Source organism: Microcebus murinus, chromosome 25 (genome assembly GCF_040939455.1).
Source record: "Microcebus murinus isolate Inina chromosome 25, M.murinus_Inina_mat1.0, whole genome shotgun sequence".
In the NCBI taxonomy this organism is placed as follows: domain Eukaryota; kingdom Metazoa; phylum Chordata; class Mammalia; order Primates; family Cheirogaleidae; genus Microcebus; species Microcebus murinus.
Window position 1 is genome coordinate 4,194,246 of NC_134128.1, and position 23,617 is coordinate 4,217,862.

Here is a 23,617-nt window from a genome sequence, read left to right on the forward strand (position 1 = left end):
GTTGGCTAATTCAGTGTTCTCGGTGACTTTGTAGAACAAAACTACCACAAAGAGTAAGAATCGACTGTATTTTATTAACTTCTATTTCCTCAGTAGCTAGCACAGTGAAGCTCACGTAATAGTTATTTAATAAATATTTGTTGCAACTGAATTTTATGTGTTATATATTATATACATGTATATACATATATACTTTACACATACATACATAGAAATTACGTATAATATAGAAATAAATCAAACTGAATTTATCTTTTATGCCAAAGGTATACCTCACGGCCCTATTGTGACTTTTTGCCTTTTTTGAATAAGCTTAAATATAGGTTTACTTTTGATACCATTTTATTTTTATTTTTATCTTAGGATGCTGGAGAAATGGTTCGTTCCTTTGTTGGCGGTTTGGAACTTGTTGTGAATTTACTGAAATCAGATAACAAAGAAGTTTTGGCAAGTGTATGTGCTGCTATTACCAATATAGCAAAAGATCAAGAAAATTTAGCTGTTATTACAGATCATGGAGTTGTGCCTTTATTATCCAAGCTGGCAAATACAGTAAGTAACACATCTGTTTATCTTAAATGCATATGGTCATAAGTGATCCTGGTGGAGTGGCAAAAACAATGAGCTCCAAGTCCAGAACCTAGATTCAAGTTCAATACCCATTGCTTATGAGGTGTGAGGTTTTGGTCAAATCATTTAATTTCTCTGCAACTAATGTATGTGAAAGTGTATTTTAAATTGTAAATTGTTAATGTGCAAGATCCTTGTAAAATAGAGGCTGTTTTTTATTTGCCACTGGCTATAAAGTGGTGGCGAATATACGTGCTATTATGTAAGTGTTAACTATCATCTTCACCACCACCACCGTCATTCTTCTTAAGACGGTGGTTCATGCCAACGTTACACGTTAAATGCACCTCCTCCAGCCTAGCAAGCTTGGCTGGATGGCATTCTTGAGCTAGAAGACTTTGGCAATCATTGAATTGTTTATCCAGAGCTGTGCCAGATAGAATAAGTAGCCTTGAGAGACAATGACTTCACCATGACCAGAAGTATTTGAGCATGGCTTGGACTACCACTTGGCAGGAAAGTCATAGAGCAGAATTCAAACTCTGGAAGGATGCTTGGTCTAGATTTCGAGTTCCTAAGAGTATCTGCCAGATTCAGTTCAGGACACCAAGTTGTTGCCTGAATCAAAAGAACAGTACAGTTAATAAAAAGAAAACTGTCCTATTCAGTTATATTATAGGCAATTATGTACAAAAAGAAGGATATAGTCTACATAAAAAACATAGAATGGGGAATGGAAGACCCAAAATGTGTCATTATATTTGCTACACTGTCCTCTTCACTTTTGAACTAAGGTGTCTTACCGATGTGGAAGTATTCTAGGTTGAAGAATTAGAGTCGATTCACTTATCTCGGTTAAGTGAAGTATTCCTTTGAGACTATCCAATATTCTTTAACCACTTCAGGACCAGTGTCGACTGTAGTTGACTTTAGCCGACAGCCGTGATAGGACTTTTCTAATTTTTCATTTATCAAAATAAAATTGTGAACATTTAAAAATAACGTAATGAAAACATATATGTCTATGTCACCTATTCTGATTTACGTTGCAAGTAAAGCTGCCTGTAAAGTAAAACAAGCTTTCAGTGCTTTCAAGCTTTCCTTATCACACAAGAGCAAAACGGATTCATCGTCACTGCGCAGCACAGACTGTCGCGCGGATGGTGAGTGCGGCTGTGGGCGAGGTGTCGCGACCGGTGAGCGCCGCACCGAAGTGGTTAAATATCTATATTATGAAACAACTTGCTGATCTGCATTATTGTGTTGTAAGCAGACTTGTTCTGAAGGAAATCAAGCCTCCAGCAAATGACTGATGTCAGGCCCCTGGTCACTTTTGCATGGCACTGGCCACATTCAATTCATAAAAAGGAAAATCCACATTGAGCCTTAGTCCATTGGTGACGCACCAAAAGACTGGTTCCTTCAAGATACAACTTAGGTTTCTAGCTGGCCCCTGTCTCTAGACTCATTGGCATCTTAGTGGGTAGTAAACATCAAGTGCATAAACACGATCATTCATTGCAACGCACAGACCACAATTCGTTTTCCTTTGTGCAGAATAACGATAAATTGAGGCGCCACCTGGCAGAAGCTATTTCCCGCTGCTGCATGTGGGGCAGGAACAGAGTGGCCTTTGGAGAACACAAAGCAGTTGCTCCGTTGGTGCGGTACCTGAAGTCCAATGACACCAATGTGCACCGAGCGACAGCCCAGGCCTTGTACCAGCTCTCAGAAGACGCCGATAACTGCATCACCATGCATGAGAACGGCGCGGTGAAGGTACGGTTGAATGGTTGTGTGGTTTACTCCACATTTGGTAAATGTAGCCTAGAAAGAAACTCAAGTAATGCCGAGATTTCAGTAAAGGAGGTTTGTGGATGCACAAACTGCCTCCCTGTTGGGGCGCAGCTGTGTTCGAGCCACCGGTTACCATGTTTTATGCAACAGAACAGTTGTATGGAGATAGAATTTTCTAAATCAAGGACTATAAATGTACTTAGTAAAATAAGTACTCATCCTGTAACTTGAATTTGGTGAAAGAGAATGTGCAGCATGTGAACAATCAGAGGTATTCACAGTTCTATTGGATATCGTGTTTACCTAACACATAAATAAGAAACCTGAGGTTTACCTGTAGCACCTACGCAACAAAGGAACTGGCTAGTTCAGTAATGAGACTGAGGCTCGCCAGACTTAGCCATCATAACAAAGGATCAATTCAAAGACGTGTGTTTTGTTTTGTTTTTTAAATCTGTGCATCAGGTTTTCTTTGCCTTAACCAATATACAGTTAGGAGAGTTTCTTCAAATAAACATTAGTGTGTTTACACATTGGAAATCACCTAGAATAGTTTTATGGCAATAAATATACAAATATTTAGAGCACATGAATGGCTTACATGTATTAGGAAAAATGGATTTAAAACATTAATTCTTTTCTACAGCTTGTTTCCTTGTATAGTATAATTTTACTGTTTATCACCTTAATTTGGAGCCTGTGACAACCAAATGCTTTCTATATTTTGAAGTGTATGCCCGAAGTAGGCCTGATCTTTTAGACAAGAGTTAAAATCTCCAGTTAATCCTACCTAATCAAATCTAGATACGCCAAGTATGAAACATCTTAAGAAGAGTAATACTATTAAAATACAAATTGATAACTTTTTGAGGTAATGATTTTATCTTTCAAACCTATTATAGTTGAAGACTATGATGTTAATTTTTCTGAAATTAAACTCAATTTACATTTAAATGTGTCAACCTTTCCATTATAAATGTGTTTTTATGGCATATAAGTTAGGCCAAATTAGTTTCTTCAAACAGAAATGTGGCATAAAAAGTACCTTTAAACTAAGTAACAATTTTAAAAAGTAAATTACAAAAAATATATTGGAATATTAACTTCAAGTTGTTAAGGAATGATAAAAAGGCTGTAGCTTCAATATGACTATGTTCACCTTTCAAAAAAGAAGACATTTATAATTTAAAATTATACGCTTTATTATTGAACAAGGACTTGCACAACCTAAGATGCCTTAAGTATTGACTTTATAAAAATGAACCTATAAAATTCAAGCAGCCTGGTAAAGTGTCTTACATATAGCATATACTTAGACAATTGCCAGTTAGTGTAAGAAGAGTATTTATTTCTAGACTGCTCAGAAAGGCTTAAAATTTAATGATGTTTACATGTTATGGTTCAGTTGACGTAAGTGCCTAGTGCACATGCAGTTCTCAATGATTTCTTCTAATGCAGCTCAACTGATAATCCAAAATCATTTATGAAGTTTAGCCTACCATGTAACTGATGAAACTGTGCTCACCTCCCCACACAGCTTATAGGTATTAGAAAAAGAAGGTAATAAGAAAGATTATGGTGGGGGCCAGAAAAGAAAAAAGCAAAGACGGAAAGTCCTGTTTCTCATGTTCTAGAGCCTTCCAGGTCATCCTTGCATATCTTGGGGCCTTTCCGTCTCCTCCATGTGTGTCCTTAACTACCTGGCATTGCTACTGCAGCATAACTATAAAGAACGGGACATTTTTCGTTAAGTTACTCTGCAGGGAATGACGCAGAGGTAGGCCTTTTTGTGGGGTTACAGGACAATTGTCCAACGTGGAGGTTCGCTCTCCCTTTCTCTACCCAGTGCTGAGCTATGGGGGACGCATGAGAACCTGCATTTCCTTTCTCTGGTTTTCTTTAAGGAGGAAAAAAAATCTAGTTTATGTGGTGTACTGGATATTGGTAGAATAATCAATGGGTTTTGGTAGTTGCTTGGATATGGGGAATAAAGAAAAGAGTCTCATAAAAAAAAAAAAATGACTCCAGATTTCAGGCTGAATGAAGAGGAAGATTCCATTAGCCAAGATAATGCGAGAAAATATTTGGCACATTGGGATGGTTCAGTTACCTGCAGTGGACGTGTCACCATTACATGTGCAACTGCTAACGTTTCTGACTTCAGACGTGTACAAGCTTTATTCACTATTGTGGCAAATCCCTGGCTGTTTTTGTGCCTAATTACTGCTGCTCTTTTCTAGTCAGATGTTCCTAGTGTTACTTCTTAGTCCTGCAAATATTCCTTCTGCAGCTGCCAGTGAGCAAGTGTTGATGGACTCTTTGACAGTTGCCAGGCTCATCCTGTCCCCTGTTCATAAGTACTTTATTCTAGGGTTAGCTCCTTTGTCGTACCATGTCCTCAGCGGCAGTGGCCAACGTAATGTGCTGTCTCTGTCTCATGCCCACTGATGTTTATTCCATCCTAAGAGTAAAGGAGCAGGCTTGAGGGGCTTGGAATATAATGAGTTCAGTTTCTAATAGGTTCTTTTTGACTTTTAGGTGGAGAGCGGTGCTGTAGAAATGTCATGTAAGGTGCATATGTAATGTAATATTAAATTCTCTAGTAGTTGCAATTTAAGAAAAGATTTTTAAAAAGGTGAAATTGATTTTAATAATATATTTTATTTAACCCAATACAGTTCACCCTTGAACAACATGGCAGTTAGGGGTGCTGACGCCCCACACAGTTGAAATTCACATACAACTTTTAACTCCCCCAAAACTTAATAGCCTACTGTGCCAAATAATATCATCAGTTGATTAACACCTATTTTTATGTTACACATATTGTATACTGTATTCTTACAATAAAGTAAGCTAGAGGAAAGAAAATGTTATTAAGAAAATCATAAGGAAGAGAAAGTATATTTGCTGTTCATTAAGTAGAAGATCATCGTAAAGGTCTTCATCCTTATCATCTTCACATTGAGTGGGCTGAGGAGGAGGAGGAGCAGGAAGAGCAGGAAGAAGAGGGGTTGGTCTTGCTGTCGCAGAGGTGGCAGAGGCAGAAGAAAATTTGAGTATAAGTGGACCCATGCAGTTCAAACTGTATATACAAAATATTATTTCAATATATAATCAATGCAAAAAGATTTTACATTATCTTTTCTTTTTTTGTACTAAGTCTTCAAAATCCAGTGTGTCTTACAGTATATCTCAGTTTGGACCAGCCACATTTTAAGTGCTCACTAGTGGCTAGTGGTTTCCTTACCAGACAGCACAAGCCTAGAGACTAGGGGCCAGGGGGAAGATTCGGGAATTATCAGCAGAGAGGGATTAAGCCATTAGCGAGAGTGGATAAGATGTTTCTGGCAGAGAGTTCAGAGAAGCCTGGGAAATGTCTCCATTTTCACTTTTGGGGCATATAAACTAGGGAGAAGAACTGTCAAAGTAAACTTGAGAAGTTACAAGGCTAACCAGGAGTTCTAGGAGCCGAAGGAAGAGTGAGTTTCAAGAGGGGTTGTGTTTAAACACCGCTAAGAGATCAACAAGGATTTCCTGATTCAATTATGTTGAAAAATTATCTTGTGTTAGAGCCTTTCCAAGTAGGACTGTCTTCCATATGGACTAATCAGTCCCTCACATTAAAATGAGATAGGAATAATCCAATCCTCCTCTGTGTGATTTGACACACTCATCCTTCTGAAGAGCAACAGCCCAGGGATTTGTATCATTACAAAATCTTGTGAATATGGATACAGAGCTGTTGGAAACTATACTGAAAATATGAGAAGTCTAACAGATATACATCAAAGTTATTTGCTAATTATAATAAAACCATAATGCAAGAGAGTAATATAAAGAGGGTAAGAAATTGCAGGAAAAATTGAGCAAGGCCAGCTCTTTCCTAAGACAGAAAAAGTGATTGAATCGAAGGATGATGAGCACCTATGAAAGGCATTAAGCTCCTTTCCCCATGGAGACACTGGATTTGTTTTTGCAAATGTGTATAGCAGGCAAGTGAAGGCTACATTATGGCCTATAACTTTCTGGAAGGCAGGAAATTGAAGAGATTGCAGAAAAATACCACCAGAAATATGCCCAGCATTGGCAGAGCGAGGGGAGAGCAGTTCAATTTGGACTGCTCGGCTGGTAGAGCCAAGAGGATCGTGCTGGCCGCCTCTTAGACTCGGAAGGTGGAGTGGCGTTCCAGAGAGCCGGCAGATGGACCCAGAAGCAGACACGCCCATGGTTTTTGAAGCTTAGCGCAGGAAAAGAAAAGTCACGAATGTTTGTGAGTTGAGTAAATGGATTTGAGAGACTGAGGTCACCCAGGAACTCTCATTAGGTATCTCTATACTTAACGTTTGCACTGAATATAAATATATTTTTTGTTAATTAAAACTCTCAGTGTAACTGTGGTTTTGAGTACTTTTCTCCCATTTCAGATATTCCCAGAGTGCTGGGGAGGCCCCCCTTGCTGATATGCTATTAAATAACTTAGTAGGACTACTAGGTACCAGTGAATATGTGCCGCATATAAGGTGCTGTACAGACTCATTTCTGATTGACTTTTTTCTTTTTATTGTATTTCTCCTTTAAAATGAGAAAGCAATTTATGATTACTTAAGGGGTCTAGTAAGTTAGATTTTAGTTCATTTTCTAACTTTAATATTATATATACATCAAATGTTTTCCTTATTTCATTTTTGGTTTTTTAACTTTAAGAAATCGTAAGAGCTTTATTAAGGGATAATTGACATACCCATGCACATATTTAAAGTATACAGTATGATAAATTTTGACACATATATGTATACACACACACACACACATACACACACACATGAAATCATTGCAAACCAAGATAATGATCCCCCACAGTTTCCTGGTGGAATATTTTCTTATTGTTGAGTTTTGAGTGTTCTATGTATATTCTGCATACAAGTTCTTTACTGTATCCAATAAATTTGCAAATATTTTCCTGAAGTTTATAGCTGGTCTTTTCATTCTCTTAACTGTATCTTTTGAAGAGCAGAAGTTCTTAATGTTGATGAAGTCTAATTTATTTTTTAACGGATTATGCTTTCATATCCAAGAAATATTTGCCTAACACATGGCCACAGGGATTTCATGTTTTCTTCTGGAAGTTTTATAACTTTTGGTTTTACATTTAGGTCTGTGATTCATTTAAGTAAACTTTCGTTCATGATATAGCTATGAATTGAAGTTCATTTGGGGGCATATGTACATTATTTATTGAAAAGACTGCCTTTTTCTCACTGAATTTCTTTTGCAACTAAAAATCAATTGAATATATATGTTTGATTCCATTATTATATTTGTCTATATTTATATCAATACAACACTGTCTTAATTACTGTAACTTTATAAGCCTTAAAGTTAGGTAGTGGAAGTCTTCCTATCTTACTCTTTTTTCAAAGTTGTTTTGGTTATTTAGTTCCTTTGCATTGCCATAAGTATTTTAAAATCAGTTTTCCAATTTCTACAGGAATTGCTCCCTGGAATTTTGATTGGAATGGCATTGAATCTTTATATCTTTAGGGAAAATTTGACATCTTAATAATATCAAGTCTCTTGACCCATAAACAAGGAAAATTTCCATTAATTCAAGTCTTATTGTATATCTCTCAGCAGTATTTTATAGTTTCATTGTCTATGCTTTTCAACTTCTTCGTCAAATTTATCTGTATGTATTTAACATTTGGGGTGTTACTGTAAATAGTATTTTTAAAATTTCAATTTCTGATTGTTTATTGATATTACATAGAAATAGAATTAATTTTTTTGTGTTAATCTTGTATCCTACCACTTTGCTAAATTCACTTATTTGTTCTAGTAGGTTTTTGGAGAGTCCATCAAATTTTCTTCATAGACCAGGGGTCAGCAAATTTTTTCTCTAAAAGGCCAGATAATAAATATTTTAGGTTTTAGGGGCCACATACAGTGTCTATCACAAATTATTTGATTTATTGTTACTGTTGATGTTATTTTTATTATTATTTATAACCATACAAAAATTTAAAAACCATTCTTTGTTCTGTGAGCAATGCAAAAATAGATGGCAATCATGTCATCTGTGAGTAAATAGGTTTTCTTCTTCTTTTTCAACCTGGATGCCTTTTAGTTATTTTTTTAACTTGATTACACAGGCCAGAAACTCTTACACAAGTTGAGCATCCCTAATCTGAAAATATGAAATCCAAATTGCTCCAAAGTTCAAAACTTTTTGAGTGCCAGTATGATGCAACAAGTGGAAAAATTCCACACCTGACCTCATGTGACAGTTTGCAGTGAAAATGCAGAAAAAAACTTTGTTTCATGCATAAAATTATTAAAAATATTATATAAAATTACCTTCAGGCTGTGTGTATATGGAAGACAAATAAATTTTTGTTTAGACTTAGGTCCCATCCCAAAGATATCTCATTATGTCTACAAAAATATTCCAAAATCTGAAAAAATCCAAAATTTGAAACAATTCTTATCCCAAACATTTTGGATAAGAGATACTTAACCTGTACAATGTTGAAAAGAAGTGATAAGAGTAAATGCTCTAGTCATATGCCTTGTCTTGGGGGACTGCATTCAGTTTTTGGCCATTAAATTTGATGTTAGTATAGGTTTTTTGTAGGTGACCTTTATCAGGTTGGAAATTTCCCTTCTATTACTACTTTGATATTTTATCAGGAATAGATGTTGTTTTTTGCTAAATATTTTTTCTATATCTACTTGAGATTATCTTGGTTTTTTCTTTTTCATTATTATGAGTTACGTTGATTGGTTTTCAAATGTTAAACCAACTCAGCGTAACTGGGATAAACCCACTGTGCCATGATGTGTTATTCTTCTTATACATTATTGAACTCAATTTGCTAAAATGTTGCTCGGAATTTTGTACATATGTTCATAAGGGATATTGGTCTGTAGTATTCTTTCCTTGTGATGCCTTTGTTTTTGTATCAGAGTTATGCTGGCTTTAATGAATGAGTTGGGACGTGTTCCTTCTTCTTTAATTTTCTGGAAGAGTTTTATAGTACTGCTATTTTTTTCTCTTTAAATATTTGGTAGAATTCACAAGTAAAGCCATCTGGACATAAATTTTTCATGTTGGGAAGGTTTTAAATTACAAAATCTAATTTCTTTAACCAATATAGGGCTGTTTAAGTTATTTATTTCTTCTTGAATGAGCTTTGGTAGCTTGAGTCTTTTGAGGAATTAGTTCATTTCATCTAAGTTGTCAAATGCATTGGCACAAAGGTGTTGATAATAATTCTTTATCCTTTTATTATATAATGAATATGTAGTTTATGGCACTTCTTTCATTCATATTAGTAAATTTTGTCTTCTCTTTGCTCCCAAAGCAAAGGCAAAAATTCTGGCTAGAACTCTATCAGTTCTTTCAATCTTCTGCAAGAACCACTTTTTGGTTTCATTGATTTTCTCTGTTGTTTTTCTGTTTTCTGTTTCACTGATTTCCAACTTGATCTTTCTTACTTCCTTTCTTCTGTTTCCTTTAGGGTCTCACTTGCTCTTCTTGTCTAGTTTTTTTTTTTTAAGGTGGAAACTAAGATAAATATTTGACATTTTAATTCTTTTCTAATATAGGTACTGAACTGCTAGATATTTCCCTCTAATACTGCTTTAGCTGCATCACAGAAATTTTGATATGTTGTGTTTCATTTTCAATCAGTTAAAAATACTTTGTAATTTCCCTTTTCATTTCTTCTTTTACAGATTATTTAGAAGTGTATCATTTAGTTTCCAAATATTTGGGAATTTCCCAACAACCTTTCTGTGATTGATTTATAATTTAATCCTATTATAGTTAGAGAATATATATTGTATTACCTGAATATTTAAAATGTTTGTTTTATGGTTCAGAATATGGTTTACCTTGCTAATGTTCCACATGTACTTGAAAAGAATGAGTACTCTGATATGTTTGGGTAAAGTGGTCTATAAAATTTAATAAGGTCAAGTTTGTTATTAAACAATATTGTTATTCAATTATTCTACATCTTTGTTAATTTCCTGACCATTTGTTCTATCAATTAGTGCAGATTTGTCAATTTCTTCTTGCAGTTCTATCAGGTTTTTTTTTCTTTATGTATTTTGAAGCTCTCTAATTCAGTGCATAAATATTTAGAAATGCCATATTCTCTTAAATACCCCCTTTTTATTATGAAATGATCATCTTTAACCCTGGTCATATTCTTTGTTTTGAAAATATTTTCTGATATCAATATAGACATTGTTGTTCTTGTTGGGGGGGTAGCATTAGGATGCTAATTCTATGTATTTTTCTATCCTATACCCTATTTGTATCTTTTTATTTAAAGTGGGTATTTGTAGGCAGCACATAGCTGGGGCTTGTCCTTTTATTCAAATCACAACCTTTGCCTTTATTGGGAGGGGGAATATTTACACTGTTCACATTTAATGTGAGACTGACATAGTTGGCTTTAAATATATCATCTTGTTATTTGTTTTCTATTTTTCCTATCTGCTCTTTCTCTCTTTACTCCTCTTTTTCTGCCTCTTTTTAGATTAACTGAACATTTTTTATTATTCTATTTTATCTTTCTTATTGGCTTATTAATTATTCTTTGTTGTCATTTTAATGGTTGATTTAGAGTGTATAGTATGCGTATTTAATTCAGTACAGTGTACCTTCAAGTAATGTTATACATATAAACATACAATTTAAGAATCATGCAACAATATGCTTCCATTTCTGCCCCTCTGCCATTTGTGCTATTGTTGTCAGACATTGGATTCCTGCAAATGTTATAAACTCCACAATACATTGTTACTTGCTTTTGGCTGTAAATAATCAATTACCTTTTACAGAGATTTAAATAAACTTGAAAAAAGATATTTTATATTTACCTTCATAGTTACTATTTCCAGTGTTATTTATTCCTTTCCATAAATGCAGATTTTCTTCTGCTATAATTTTCCTTCTGCCTTAAGGACTTTTAACATTTCTTGTAGTGCAGTTCTGTTTATGATAAATTCTTTCAGCTTTTTTATGTCTAAAAAATACTTTACTTTTGACTTTGTTTTTGAAAATATTTTTGCTGGGTGTAGAATTTTGTGTTGATTCCCTTTTTTCTCAGAACTTTAAATGTGGTGCCCCATTTCATGCTCATTTGCATTGTTTTTGAGAAGAAACCCATTATCATCCTTATGTTTATTCATCTGTATGTCATATGTCTTTTTTCTTTGGCTGCATTTAAGATCTTATCATTTTCACTGGTTTTTGAGCAATTTCTTGCACAGCCAGCTTCTTAGATCTGTGGGCTTACAGTTTTCGCAAATTTAGATAATTTTCAGCCATTATTTCTTCAAATATTAATAGTTTTCCTGTCCCCTTCTCTTTCCACTGTCCCTGTAAACTCTATTTTCACCTATATTTGGCTACTTAAAATTTTCCCACACCTCCCTGGGGCTCCATTCAGTTTTTCAGTCTTTTTTCCCTCTGTGTGTTTTAAATTGGGATGTTTTTATTTCTGTGTCTTCACATTCACTGATATTATTTTCTGCAGTGTTTCATTTGTCTTTATTTCCATCCCATGTATTTTACATCTTCAACACTGTAGTTTTCATCTCTTCAGGTTTGATCTGGGTCTTCTTTTATATCTTTGAGTCTCTACTTAATACCTTGAGTCTTTCCTCTGGCTTCTTGCACCGCATACATAATCCAGTTCAAATGTCATTTCTGCGTTGTTTTTAGTTGCTTGATATTTCTCATTATGACTCAGTGGATGCCAAACAGTGAATTTTAACATGTGGAGTGCTGGGTTTTGATTTTTGGGGGTATATTTACGAATATTCTTGAGCTTTGTTTTAAGATGCAGTTATGTTACTTTGAAACAATATAATCCTTTCAGTTCTTGCTTTCATGCTTTGTTAGCAAGCCTAGAGTAGGCTAATTTTTTCCCACTAATGAGGCAAGATCTTTCTAGGTACTCTACCCTATATCCCACACATTACAACATCTCTCACTCTGAGTGGTGGGATCAGACGCTATTCCTCCCCTGCTGTGGTTTCAGGACTGTTCCATGTAATCTTTCCAGGTGGTCCTTTTCTTGCCCTCAAGCCCTTACCTCCCACACAGGGGTGAGTAGTGCTGCGCTGAAGGTTCCAGAGGCACCTGCTGCAGATCCTGGAGTTGTCTGCTCAGCTCTGTCCACTCCAGTCATCTGCCCTGCAAACTCTTGTCCTAGTAGCTCCCCAAGACTTCCAGCTCTTCCTTCTCAACTCAGGGAGACTCCCAGGCTTGGTTCTGGGTTCCCCTCCCTGTGCTGCAGCCTGTCAGCTCTGGGACAATCCCAGGTTTTACCTTCTTTGTTTCTCCCCTCTCAGGAATCACAGTCTTTTGTTGTCTGATGTCCAATATCTTGAAAATCATTATGTTACACATTTTTTTTTCCATTTTTAAATTATTTTAGACAGGAAGATAAATCCAGCCCTTACTCTATTTTTTTAAAGCCAAATACTGTTTATTTTTCCTACATCAAAATTAAGTACATTTATATGATGAAACATTGCATGATCCCAGTGTAAAATCCCAATAAAAATATATGGATAAAATATAGCAATATGTAACACAAATGATGATGCCTATATTAGCTTTATTTATTTGTTTATTCTCTAGTGCATGATTACCTTTATTTATTGGAAAATCCACCAATTTATTTGAGGTTAGGACAATCAAAGATCTCCACTGTATATAGATTGAAATATTATTATTATATTGAAATATATATTATATAATATTATTATATTGAAATATTATATTGAAATAATATATTGAAATATTATTATTAATATTATATTATTGAAATATAGATTGAAATTTCAGAATATCATGGAGGTACCAACGTTTTGGTTACACGTATCATTTTTGTACAGTTTGAATCAGTGTTATAAGTATGCCTTACTCTATCTTGATATGAAGGAGAAATCTTGCTTTCTTTTTATATTTTCTCTTATATAATAAATTCATAGAAAGTTAGAGCTGGTAGAGGTGAGTTTTCTATTTTAAACACACAATTTGCAGATGAGGAAACCAAGGCCCAAATAAGTGAAATACCTAAAACCCACACAATCAATACATGGTGTCATATCACAAGTTACTGTGACATCCTGTTTAGTGCTGTGCCCACTTGATTAGCAGATTTCAAACTATCTCATGGACCCTTGGGTTCCCCTGGCAGAGATCAAGGTCTAGAACTCAGAGCAAGGGGAAGACAGTGTTTGGGGTGGGGGCATCACCTAATTTAATTAAAGAAGCTACTTGTTCTATTTTGTATCTTGGACTTGTTCATGAGATCTTGTTTCAAAATAGCTTTTGCTACTTTAAAAACAATTGGAAATTACTAGGCCATGTTGCTCTTTAATAGTTCTGTTTAGAAAGCCTGTTAGAAGCCATCTTTTTCATATTTATTTAGCACTTTGCTTCTCTAGGATAGAAGAATCTCTTCAATAGGAATTAAGAATGTTAATCTTCGTTTTTTGTGTTCTTACAAATTTAGGGCTTATAAAATTCTGATACAAGAGAATGACTCTTTAAAGCCACTTTTTTTTCTTTTTAAATTTTCCTTGGAGAGCTCCAGGCAATGCCTTTGCCCCTGAGGTTATTCAATGGTTTTCTAAAATATCCAGGGAGCAGTTGGAAAAAATTGAACGTGCCTAGGAGAGTCTGAGCTAGTAGAATACTTGTGTCCGTCATCCAAGCAACCCTGCCTCCCTAGAATAAATCCACCTTGCTTCCACTCAATCGAATCCAACTCCTCCACCACCCCATCCTCTGCCAAATAAATTTCCCTCCCCGTCTTGAGACCTAGAGGTGAGAAAAGATGAAAAGGAAAGCTGCCTGTAAGTGCAGCAAAAGTGCTAGGTAATGCTGAAAATATTTAATGTCATTTTCGCTTATTCGCCTTCCCCTGTGTCAGGCACTATTCTAAAAGCTCCTGCCCGCGCATTCCGCCTTCTCCGTGAGCCAGTGCGTTGGGAACCGTTGCTACCTCAGCTTTACAGATGAGGAGTCCGAGTTCATAGAGATGAACTCACTTGCCCCGCCACCCAGGCACAAGGAAAGCCCCTAAGGCCGCTCTCTGAGCCGCCACTGGAAGCGGAGCCGCAGCGCCCCTGCACGCATGCGCCCCGGCGCCTGCCGCGCTGCCCGGGCGCCAAGCCCGGCGAGCGTCCCCGCCGAGTGGGCGGGGCGCGGGGGGGCGGGGCGGAGACGATGCTGGTCCCGCGGTGGGGACGCGTCCGCCCTACGTCACAGCCTCGCGTCCTCCCTTGAAACCCCGCGCCAGGGCCCTGTTTCTCTCCTTAGTTTTAATGACTTTCCGGTCGCTCTCGCTGCCCTCATAACCTGTGTATATTATTAATTTATGCCAATTAAACATTATTATCAGTAAGAGTTGTAGTACATGAAGTTGAAACCAGATGATTTTGTAATTTGAAAAAAAGACTTTATATGTACATCCATTGCATAGACTTTAGTAAGGGTAAATTCATTTTCCAAAGGTAACGAATATTTGTTAGGATTAGTTAATTGAGGTAATAGTAATGGTATTTTATGCTGTATGTGCTTGTGTGTGTATGTACATGCTCGGCATTTTTAAAATTAAGAAAATTGAAACCAAAAGACCCAAATGCATGAGCTTTGGCCATAATTCAAACCTTTTTCACCGTCCTATATCAAGTTTATAAACCTACTTATATGAGCTATATTCCAGAAGTCCAAGACCCTTGTAACTAGTTATCTTTTATATATCTTTTTTTTTCATTTTAAAAACATTTCCTACCATCAAAGCACAAACTTTCTAGATACTATAAATAGCCTTAATTATGTATCATTAATATAAAAAGAAAAATCCCTAATTGAAGAAATTATATTGAAAATGTAAGTTCAAACTGGGACAAAATGCCACGCTTCTTAGCGTGTCATGAACGATAGCATCTGTTCTTAAAGTCATACAACTTCTTGTGAGTTATGACTCTCATATCTACTCACACAATGCTTTGAATATTATAAAACAATTCTAGCAGTTACTCTTGCATCATGTTGTTGGACTGTGGTCCATTTATAGCAGTGTTTCCCAAAGTGTGTTTTACAGTCAACCTGTCTAGAAGCAATATGGGGCTTGTTAAAAAAAAAAAAATATATATATATATATATATATATATATATATATATATATATATATATATATATATATATAGTGTCAACGGAAAAAAGCCAAGTCTGCAAAATAATTTTAAAGAGATTTATTCTGAGCCAAATTTGAGGACCATGACCCGGAGCCACTGCCAAGAGGCCTTGGGCAAGTGGACTCGCTGTGGCTGGGTTATGATTTGGTTTTTATACATTTTAGAGACAAGGGTTATGGGTAAAGCCATCAATCAGTGTGTGGGAGGCATACATTGGCTTGGCCCAAAAAGGAGGGCCATCTCGAAGGGGGGGGGGGCTTACAGGTTATAGGTGGGTTTAAAGATTCTTTAGATTGTAATTGGCTAAAGACATGAAGCTTTGTCTAAAGATGTGGAATGTTTTAACATAAACTGTTGACCAGAGATAAGCCACCATTTGTTGCAAATTGAAGGCCTGCAGGTGTGTCTTGCATTCCCTTAGGCCTGGTAATGGGTTACAAAGGAAGTCTCCAAGAAGGGAGGGGGGCATGATAAGGCCTGTCTGACCTCCCTCCTCCTGGCAGGCAACTTTGCCCTTGAATATTTCTCTGGCCACCAGGGGGTCCATTCAGTCAGCTGGTAGGGGTTGAGCATTTTAGTTCACAATAGGTTGCTGGGTCATGTCCTAGATCAACCGAGACTGTGTCGTTAATAGCACGAGGAACCTGTATTTTAACCAAGCTCCTGAGCTGCCTGGGGGGCACACTGAAGCTTGAGAACCATCGACCCTTGGGTGTTTCAATGACAAGAGAGCTAGACCATCATCTCTACTGGTCAACCTTTGATGCAGACCAGAGAAACAAAAATCAACCTTTCCAAAGGAAAAGGTTAGGGACCCCCTGGTGAAGATGAGTCCATTGAATGGAAAGTGCAATTCACTCAACAAATAGTGACTGTGGACTAATGTTCCGCTGTGTGACGTCATGCTGAACAGAACAAACGTGGCTCTGGCCCACGTGGAATTAAGATAAGCAAATAGTTGTGGCTGTTGGATTTGCAGTACCCCTGTGTATGCAGGATAGTCTGTCTAGGACACTTTATTTTTTCCTCACCAAAAACAAAAAAAAAAAGAAAAAAAAGGGAACAGGAAAGAGGAATTTCTGCTAATACTGTAGTATAAAAAATGTGTTTTCTTATAGCTGAGAGAAGGCTGAATTTGCAGGTTACCTAGTCTAAAATACCATTTGCAAAGCTGTCAGCCTTGAAAGTAGGAATATATAAGATTTGAAACAGGGCGTGAGACCCCTGGACAATTCAATTCATGATATTACCTTTGAAAGGAAGCCAAGGGCAGTGTGTCAGATGGTGCATGACTGTTTTCTAGAACAGTGCAGTCTAACGGTCAGCATTGTCATGTTGGTGTGGCACACTGGCATAAAGGGAAAAGGCCTGGAGGCAACTGGCCTTGGACTTTCCTTGCTGGAGCCCTCTTTCAGTGGCCCCGAGAGCTAAGGACTCGCTATTCACAGTGTGGTCCCAGACTGAGAGCAACTGCGCCACTGGGGTGTTTGCTAGAAATGCAGGACCTCAGACCCACGCCACACCTACTGGATCAGAATCTGCAATTTTACAAGACCCCCAGATGATCCGTATGCATGGCAAAGTGTGAGAACCCCTGGACACTCCACTTTAACATAAACCTAGAAAAAGGAATCAAACTACATCGAAATATTCCTTCCATGATTCCTTTTACTAGCCATTCAAATTTGATATAATTTTAAGCTTTTCTACACAATTTATTTAGATGTATAGTTGACCCTTGAACAACACAGGGATTGGGGCACTGACCCCCAATGCAGTCGAAAATTTGCATACAACTTTCCACTGCCCCCAAACTTAACTACTAATAGCCTACTGTTCATTGGAACCCTTACCTAAACAGTTGACAAACACATAGTTTTTCTGTTGTATTAGACATTGTATTCCTACAATCCATTAAGTGGAAGGGGATCATCATAAAGGTCTTCATCCTTATCATCTTCACATTGAAAGGCAAGGAGAAAGAGGAGGAGGAAGAGGAGGGGTTGTCTTGCTGTCTCAGGAGTGGCAGAGGCAGAAGAAAATCAAAATATAAATTTGAACAAATTTGAACCCATGCAGTTCAAATTTGTGTTGTTCAAGGCTCAATTATATACTAAATGTATAAATGTAATTTCTATACTTATAAACTTTTTTATATAAATTGCTGAAAATCCTAATTTGAGATCAGAATGGTAGTCACTATAACTTTTCTAAACTCTTCTTAAAGATGACATATTATCATCCCCAAACACCATTTGGACAAGAAGACTCTTAAGTCTCTGCCCTCCATGTTTAGCCTATTTGTATTCTTAATGAATGTATTAATTTTCAGTATTAAATTTTATTGTTGCCTCTCAGGTAATCAAGAACATGTAGAGTCACTCTCCATCAGCCATTCGCTGTTGTACTCAGTTAGGCTGGGTGGCCCGCTACAGCATCCACTACAATTGTATTCAAACTGTATATATACTGTAATGGTTTGGACAGTATCCTTGATTCAGCTGGACCTTGTCCTAACCTTTATGATTTTCACACACAGATTTGTGTGCAGGTAGCTGTTTTTATTATATGGGACTATACGTCACAATAAAGGGCTTCAACTTGTTTTTTTTTTTTTCACCTATAACACCAGTTTCTAACTTATTCCAGATATAGTATTCCAATTTATAGATACCAATTTCTAGTTTATTCTACAGAATATATAATATGTTACTTTATATATAATCACAGACATTATTAACAGATTATACAATATTTTTTCAACATTCTGAGGAATTTTATGAATGGGAAATTTGAACATGAAATTTTTGTTCTAGAATCCTCTACATATTAGAAGAACAAGAGTATAAGTTGAGTCTATTACCAAGAGTGCTGCTGTAAGCATTCTTGACATGTATTTTGGTGCATACAAATAATGATTGATGTTGGGTATATGCCCAGGAGCAGAATTGCTGGGTTGAAGGGTATATGTATAATTACTTTTAGTAGTTATTATGAAATTATTATATTTACTCCATTGATTTCATGTCAGATGAGAGTTTAAAAATAAAACTTGGGTAAATAGGTTTGTTTGTTTATTCAAAATTTGAATTAATCAACTTACTTGACATTTCCTTTCACTTTACCATTTCAATTTATCTAAAGATTTTACTGTGGGGAATTAGTTTTTGCCTTTTACTTTAAATTGATCTATCTGGACATGGTCCATAGCTTTATGGAATCTTTGGAAGATGATTTTATATGCTTTTGAATTTTCTGTTTAACAAATTAATCCTTCAAGTGGTAAAAGATTGACCAATTTGTGAAAAGAGGTGATTCCACCCCACTCCGTTCCCATATATTGGTTATTAATTAATGAAGTGAGAGGAAAATATGCATTGTGAATTGAGGGCAAGATCTCTATAAAAGCGTGGTCAGCAGTGACCACGTATGCTCAGTGTCCGTGTAGGAAATGACTACTCCCTCGCCAGGGCTCCCTTCCTTCAGAGGAATGAATAAAGATATGGGCACAGATTCTCAATGCAGGCAGGCCCTGCCCTTCTGCTCGCCACCAGCAGAAGTCAGGAAAAGAGAGTCAGCCCAAGGTCCTACAACCCTCTCGAGCTCTGTGGAAGAGCCTGGTCAAAAACGAATGGGGACACCAAGAAGATCAGGGTCACTGAGGCTGAATAAGGGAGTGAGAGAGCAACATGAGATGTGTTTGGAGATTTGGGCAAGGGTGAGGTTACATGGGGACTTCCAGGCCACATAGAGAATTGGGATTTTATTCTAGAGTACTGAGAAGCCATTGAAAAGAAATTTTTAGAACAGTGGCATGATCTGGTTGTGTTTTTATAATATCACTCTTGGAGGTGTTTAGGGGATGGGTCCAAAATCATGGAAGCAGATCCGTGTCAGGCTGGCGAGCCGTCAGTGCATAGGAACGTGGTGGCTGCAGCAGGACTTCATTGCAGACTGGGTGTGAGACTCAGGGAACAGGAAGAGTGAAGGGCACATTCACAAACCTTTTTTCTACTACAAAGAGAGAACTAACTAAGTGCTAGTGAGGCCATTTTTATTTTAAATTTCATCAGATAATTTGAAGTCACCTATTAAGTAAACAATTAGCCAATATTAGAATATTTGGCTTAATAATTAGACTAGCAAATAGGTAATATAAATAGCTGATAAATATAAAATGTATGTTACAGGTTAATTTTGTGTGTGTGTGTGTGTGTGATAGAGGCTTGCTCTGTTTCTGGGCTAGAGTGCAGTGGCATCGTCATAGCTCACAGCAACCTCAAACTCCTGGGCTCAAGTGATCCTCCTGCCTCAGCCTCCTGAGTAGCTGGGACTCCAGGTGCACAACACCATGCCTATCTAATTTTTCGTGTTCTTGCTCAGGCTGGTCTCAAACTCCTGCCTTCAAGCCATCCTCTGCCTTGGCCTCCCAGAGTGCTAGGATTACAGGTGTGAGCCACCACAACCCTCCAAGTTAATCTATTTTTAAAAGAAAAGCAATCAGTTACTGAGTGTTTGCCACTGAGCTAGGTTGCTTATTTCGTATCTCATTTAGTCTTCTGTGATGCAGATACTACTTTCCTTATATTAAAGATTGGGAAGCTTTAGCTCAACAGTCTAAGTGATGTGTCCAAAGTCCCATGGATATGATGCAGGATCCACTAGGAGTCAATAAACTGCAAGGAACATAAATAACTCAGATAAGCTTGTGCATCAAAGAAAATTTTCATGGGCAGGCAAACAGCAGAGCTCCAAGAAGGTGCTGGGACAAAGGAGTCCAAAGCCTTTCATCTGTCATCTCTCCTCCTTTCTTACCGTTTCATTTAATTCTTTCTCTACAAGTTGGCCTTCCCTCTTTCACCACTGTTTTCTTTGCTTTTCCTGGGCTTACACATCCAGTCACCCAAAAAAGCCACATGCTTTTTTTTTACTTTCAATTAAAAAATATCAGGGGGCTGGGCATGGTGGCTCATACCTGTAATCCTAGCACTCTGGGAGGCCAAGGTGGTAGGATTGCTTGAGGGTCAGGAGTTCGAGACCAGCCTGAGCAAGAGCAAGACCCCATCTATACTAAAAATAGAAAAAATTAGCTGGGCATGGTGATGCATGCCTGTAGTCCCAGCTACATGGGAGGCTGAGACAGGAGGATCGCTTGAGCACAGGAGTTTGAGGTTGCTGTGAGCTAGGCTGACACCATGGCACTCTTGCCAGGGAGACAGAGTGAGACCCTGTCTGGGAAAAAAAAAAAAAAAAAAACTAGGGAAGGGAATCCAATTGTTCCAGTTTAGGAAAAGCACCCAGCCCTAGTCCAATCAACGATGGACAAGGAAGCAGTTTGATACTTTACAAGGTGGCCTCCAAGACTTGACACTTGAAGTAAGGCACAATTGCCACCAAGGGCATTCACAGTGAGCAGGGACGACACTCTGAAAGATGTGCACAAATGTCACGAGCCAGGATATAAATTTCAGAACCAAAATTGAACTGGTGGTCACTATATTTTGTCATGCTGCTTGTTAGGCTGTTTTAGGGTTTTTTTGCCTAGGTGCCTTTTTCATGAGGTTGTTATCACAAGTCTTTTAAAGACATTACATATATATGCACAATATATCAATAAAAATACAAAAAAATTTATAGAGTAATTTTACCCAATATTTAACTTCTAGAATATTCAGCCTTATTTGTTAAAATAACAAATTCTTGCTGACAGCTTTGGCTAGTTTTATTTCTTATTATTGTTTTATTTTTATTAAAGAACTCTTTCATAAGGCAGGCTTTGTGAGTTAAATTGATGTAAATTATAAAATGTGAAAGGTAATTATTTATAATTTTTACTGAAAATATTCCAGACTTAGCTACTGCCGACTCCTGGTATGGATTCAGAATTCTGAAATTTGAACAGAGTAACAGCTGACTCTTTTGTTTGTTTGTTTGTCAAATACTTTGTGATTACACGTGGTGTACTATTATACTGTCAACCTAAGTTTAAGAAAAGACACACTCCTAACCATTTTAAATCTGCACAAAACAGTCTTCATTTTATGCACATATAAACTGGTGAAGCAGTCACATGTTGTTTTTGGGATTTTAAGCTTGGCAAATTACAGATTCTGATTTTTATATCTGTCACTGTTGGCTCCAAACTTTAAGTTGAAAGCACAGGGTTTGTCTGGCACTCACACCAAGCTAATGCTGTTCCTTTGCTTTAAATTAGCTGCTACTTAATGGTTAAGAAAGAGTGCACTAGATGACAAATAACATTAATAACAATAATATATCCCAACCACGGCCAACTGGACAAACTCTGCCTGAATTTTGGGTTGTTTGAAAATTAAATATCTGTCCATCATGTTGCCTTGAAAAACCTCATAGCATCAGGTGTGCACCTCTCATCTTTTTTTTTTTTGGTTTAGAGGAAACTAATGAAAGGTTAAAAACAGGTCATTTCCATCTGAGTTATGTAAAAGACATTAGGTGTGAGCCTCTCTTTCCTGAGTTGAGTGAAGTCAGAAACCATTGCCTTGATAATTGTTCTTGAACATCATAATTTTAGAGATGGTTTCTTATAGATCCTAATAGGTTTAGTGTAGAATAACTGCCAGCTAAGAAAAAATTTTAGGGTTAAGAGGTATTGGATTCCATGAAAATTGATTTTGGATGGGAGAGTTATTCATTTTCTTAACATAATCATGTTATCAAAATTAGGAATGTTGGGCTACTTTAAAGTTTTTCTGATCACAAATGGAAGAGAATGACAGTGCTGGGTAGCTTATCTTGTCTAAATCGTACAGTCCAGGATTCCTCAAGTTTAAATAGGTTTGGATATCGAAGCGTTAGATTGGCATGAGCCGATGTTGGCACATGTTAAAGCATCTTCTGGTTTCAAAGAAAGACGTTTTCCTGCTAATCTGTAGGTTCCTTGGAGCTGCTCAACGGTAGCTATGCCCCGCAGCCATTTTTCAGTGATGAACGATCCATTTCAGATAAAGGAAATTGCGGCCAACTCTGTGGAAAGAATCTTCCTCTACAAAAGAGAGACAGTTTTGGAGGGTCAGAAACAGTATAGTAAAATAAAGTATACGCTGCTCCTTTCAATGGAAAAGATTGCTACTGGTTACATTTGCCAGATTCAATCAGGATGCCAAAAAGTCGAGGAATCTGGCAGACACTATAGAGAACAGTTCCATCTTTCATCTATATTCCGTTTCTGTATTTATCTAGCTTTAGAAAATGCTGGGAATGTCTTTTCCTTCCGACTTGGCCCTTTTGCTAAACCACAGAAATACACCAGCAGCTTCTCGTAATTGTTTGGTTACTTACAGCGCTGTCTTTCAACTTGTGAGAAATATATTCTTTCCATTGGAAATTTAGGAAACATACCAAAAACTGTTTGTTTTCATTTTCTGAAATTTATCCTGGGAGCAACAACAACAAAAAAATCAATTTTATTAATTGGCAGCTCTTTGACTCGCTCGCTATACAAAGGCAAGAGGCCAACTCATTATTTCTGGCCTTCAGCTGACCCAAAATAGTATTCTCGTATAAGAAGTTATTCCCAGACGCTAAATGTAAGAATTGCTAGTAATAATAATGGGACTTCAGACTTCATGAATAAGTAGTTTGGGCACTCAAAAAACATCTTCTGTTTTTCCCTTGAAAACAGCAATCCTGTTATATACAAAAAGTAAACAGTGCTTGAATTAGCACATTGGAGTCTTTAATGTACCAAAAATATGCATGCATTAACATTCTCTTCTAAGACTCCTTTTTTCTCTTTCTTCAGGATCAGCCAGTTTTTGTTATTTAAAAAAAATACAAAACTCTTAGATTCTAAGGATCCGTGTTCTCTGTATTTCCCAACGCATGCTGAGATGTAAAATGTCTCTCTTTGAATTTAATAAAAGTACAGGCACTAAACAAATGTTACATTAAAAGATCAAATTAATTATAGCTTATGCAAATTTAAATTAGAATAACTATATAGGAGGCTCAGGAGTGATCAGACATAATTGGTTTA

The 23,617-nt window shown here is 36.8% G+C and overlaps 1 protein-coding gene across 1 annotated transcript in view; it reads left to right on the plus strand.

Moving 5' to 3' along the window:
• The window catches only part of ODAD2 (outer dynein arm docking complex subunit 2), a 144,662-nt gene that overhangs the window by 98,155 nt on the left and 22,890 nt on the right, over positions 1 to 23,617 (plus strand). Inside the window, exons 18-19 of the mRNA XM_020284096.2 lie at positions 364 to 552; positions 2,128 to 2,349. Of these exons, the coding sequence (XP_020139685.1) occupies positions 364 to 552; positions 2,128 to 2,349 (411 nt within the window). The remainder of the gene's footprint in view (positions 1 to 363; positions 553 to 2,127; positions 2,350 to 23,617) is intronic.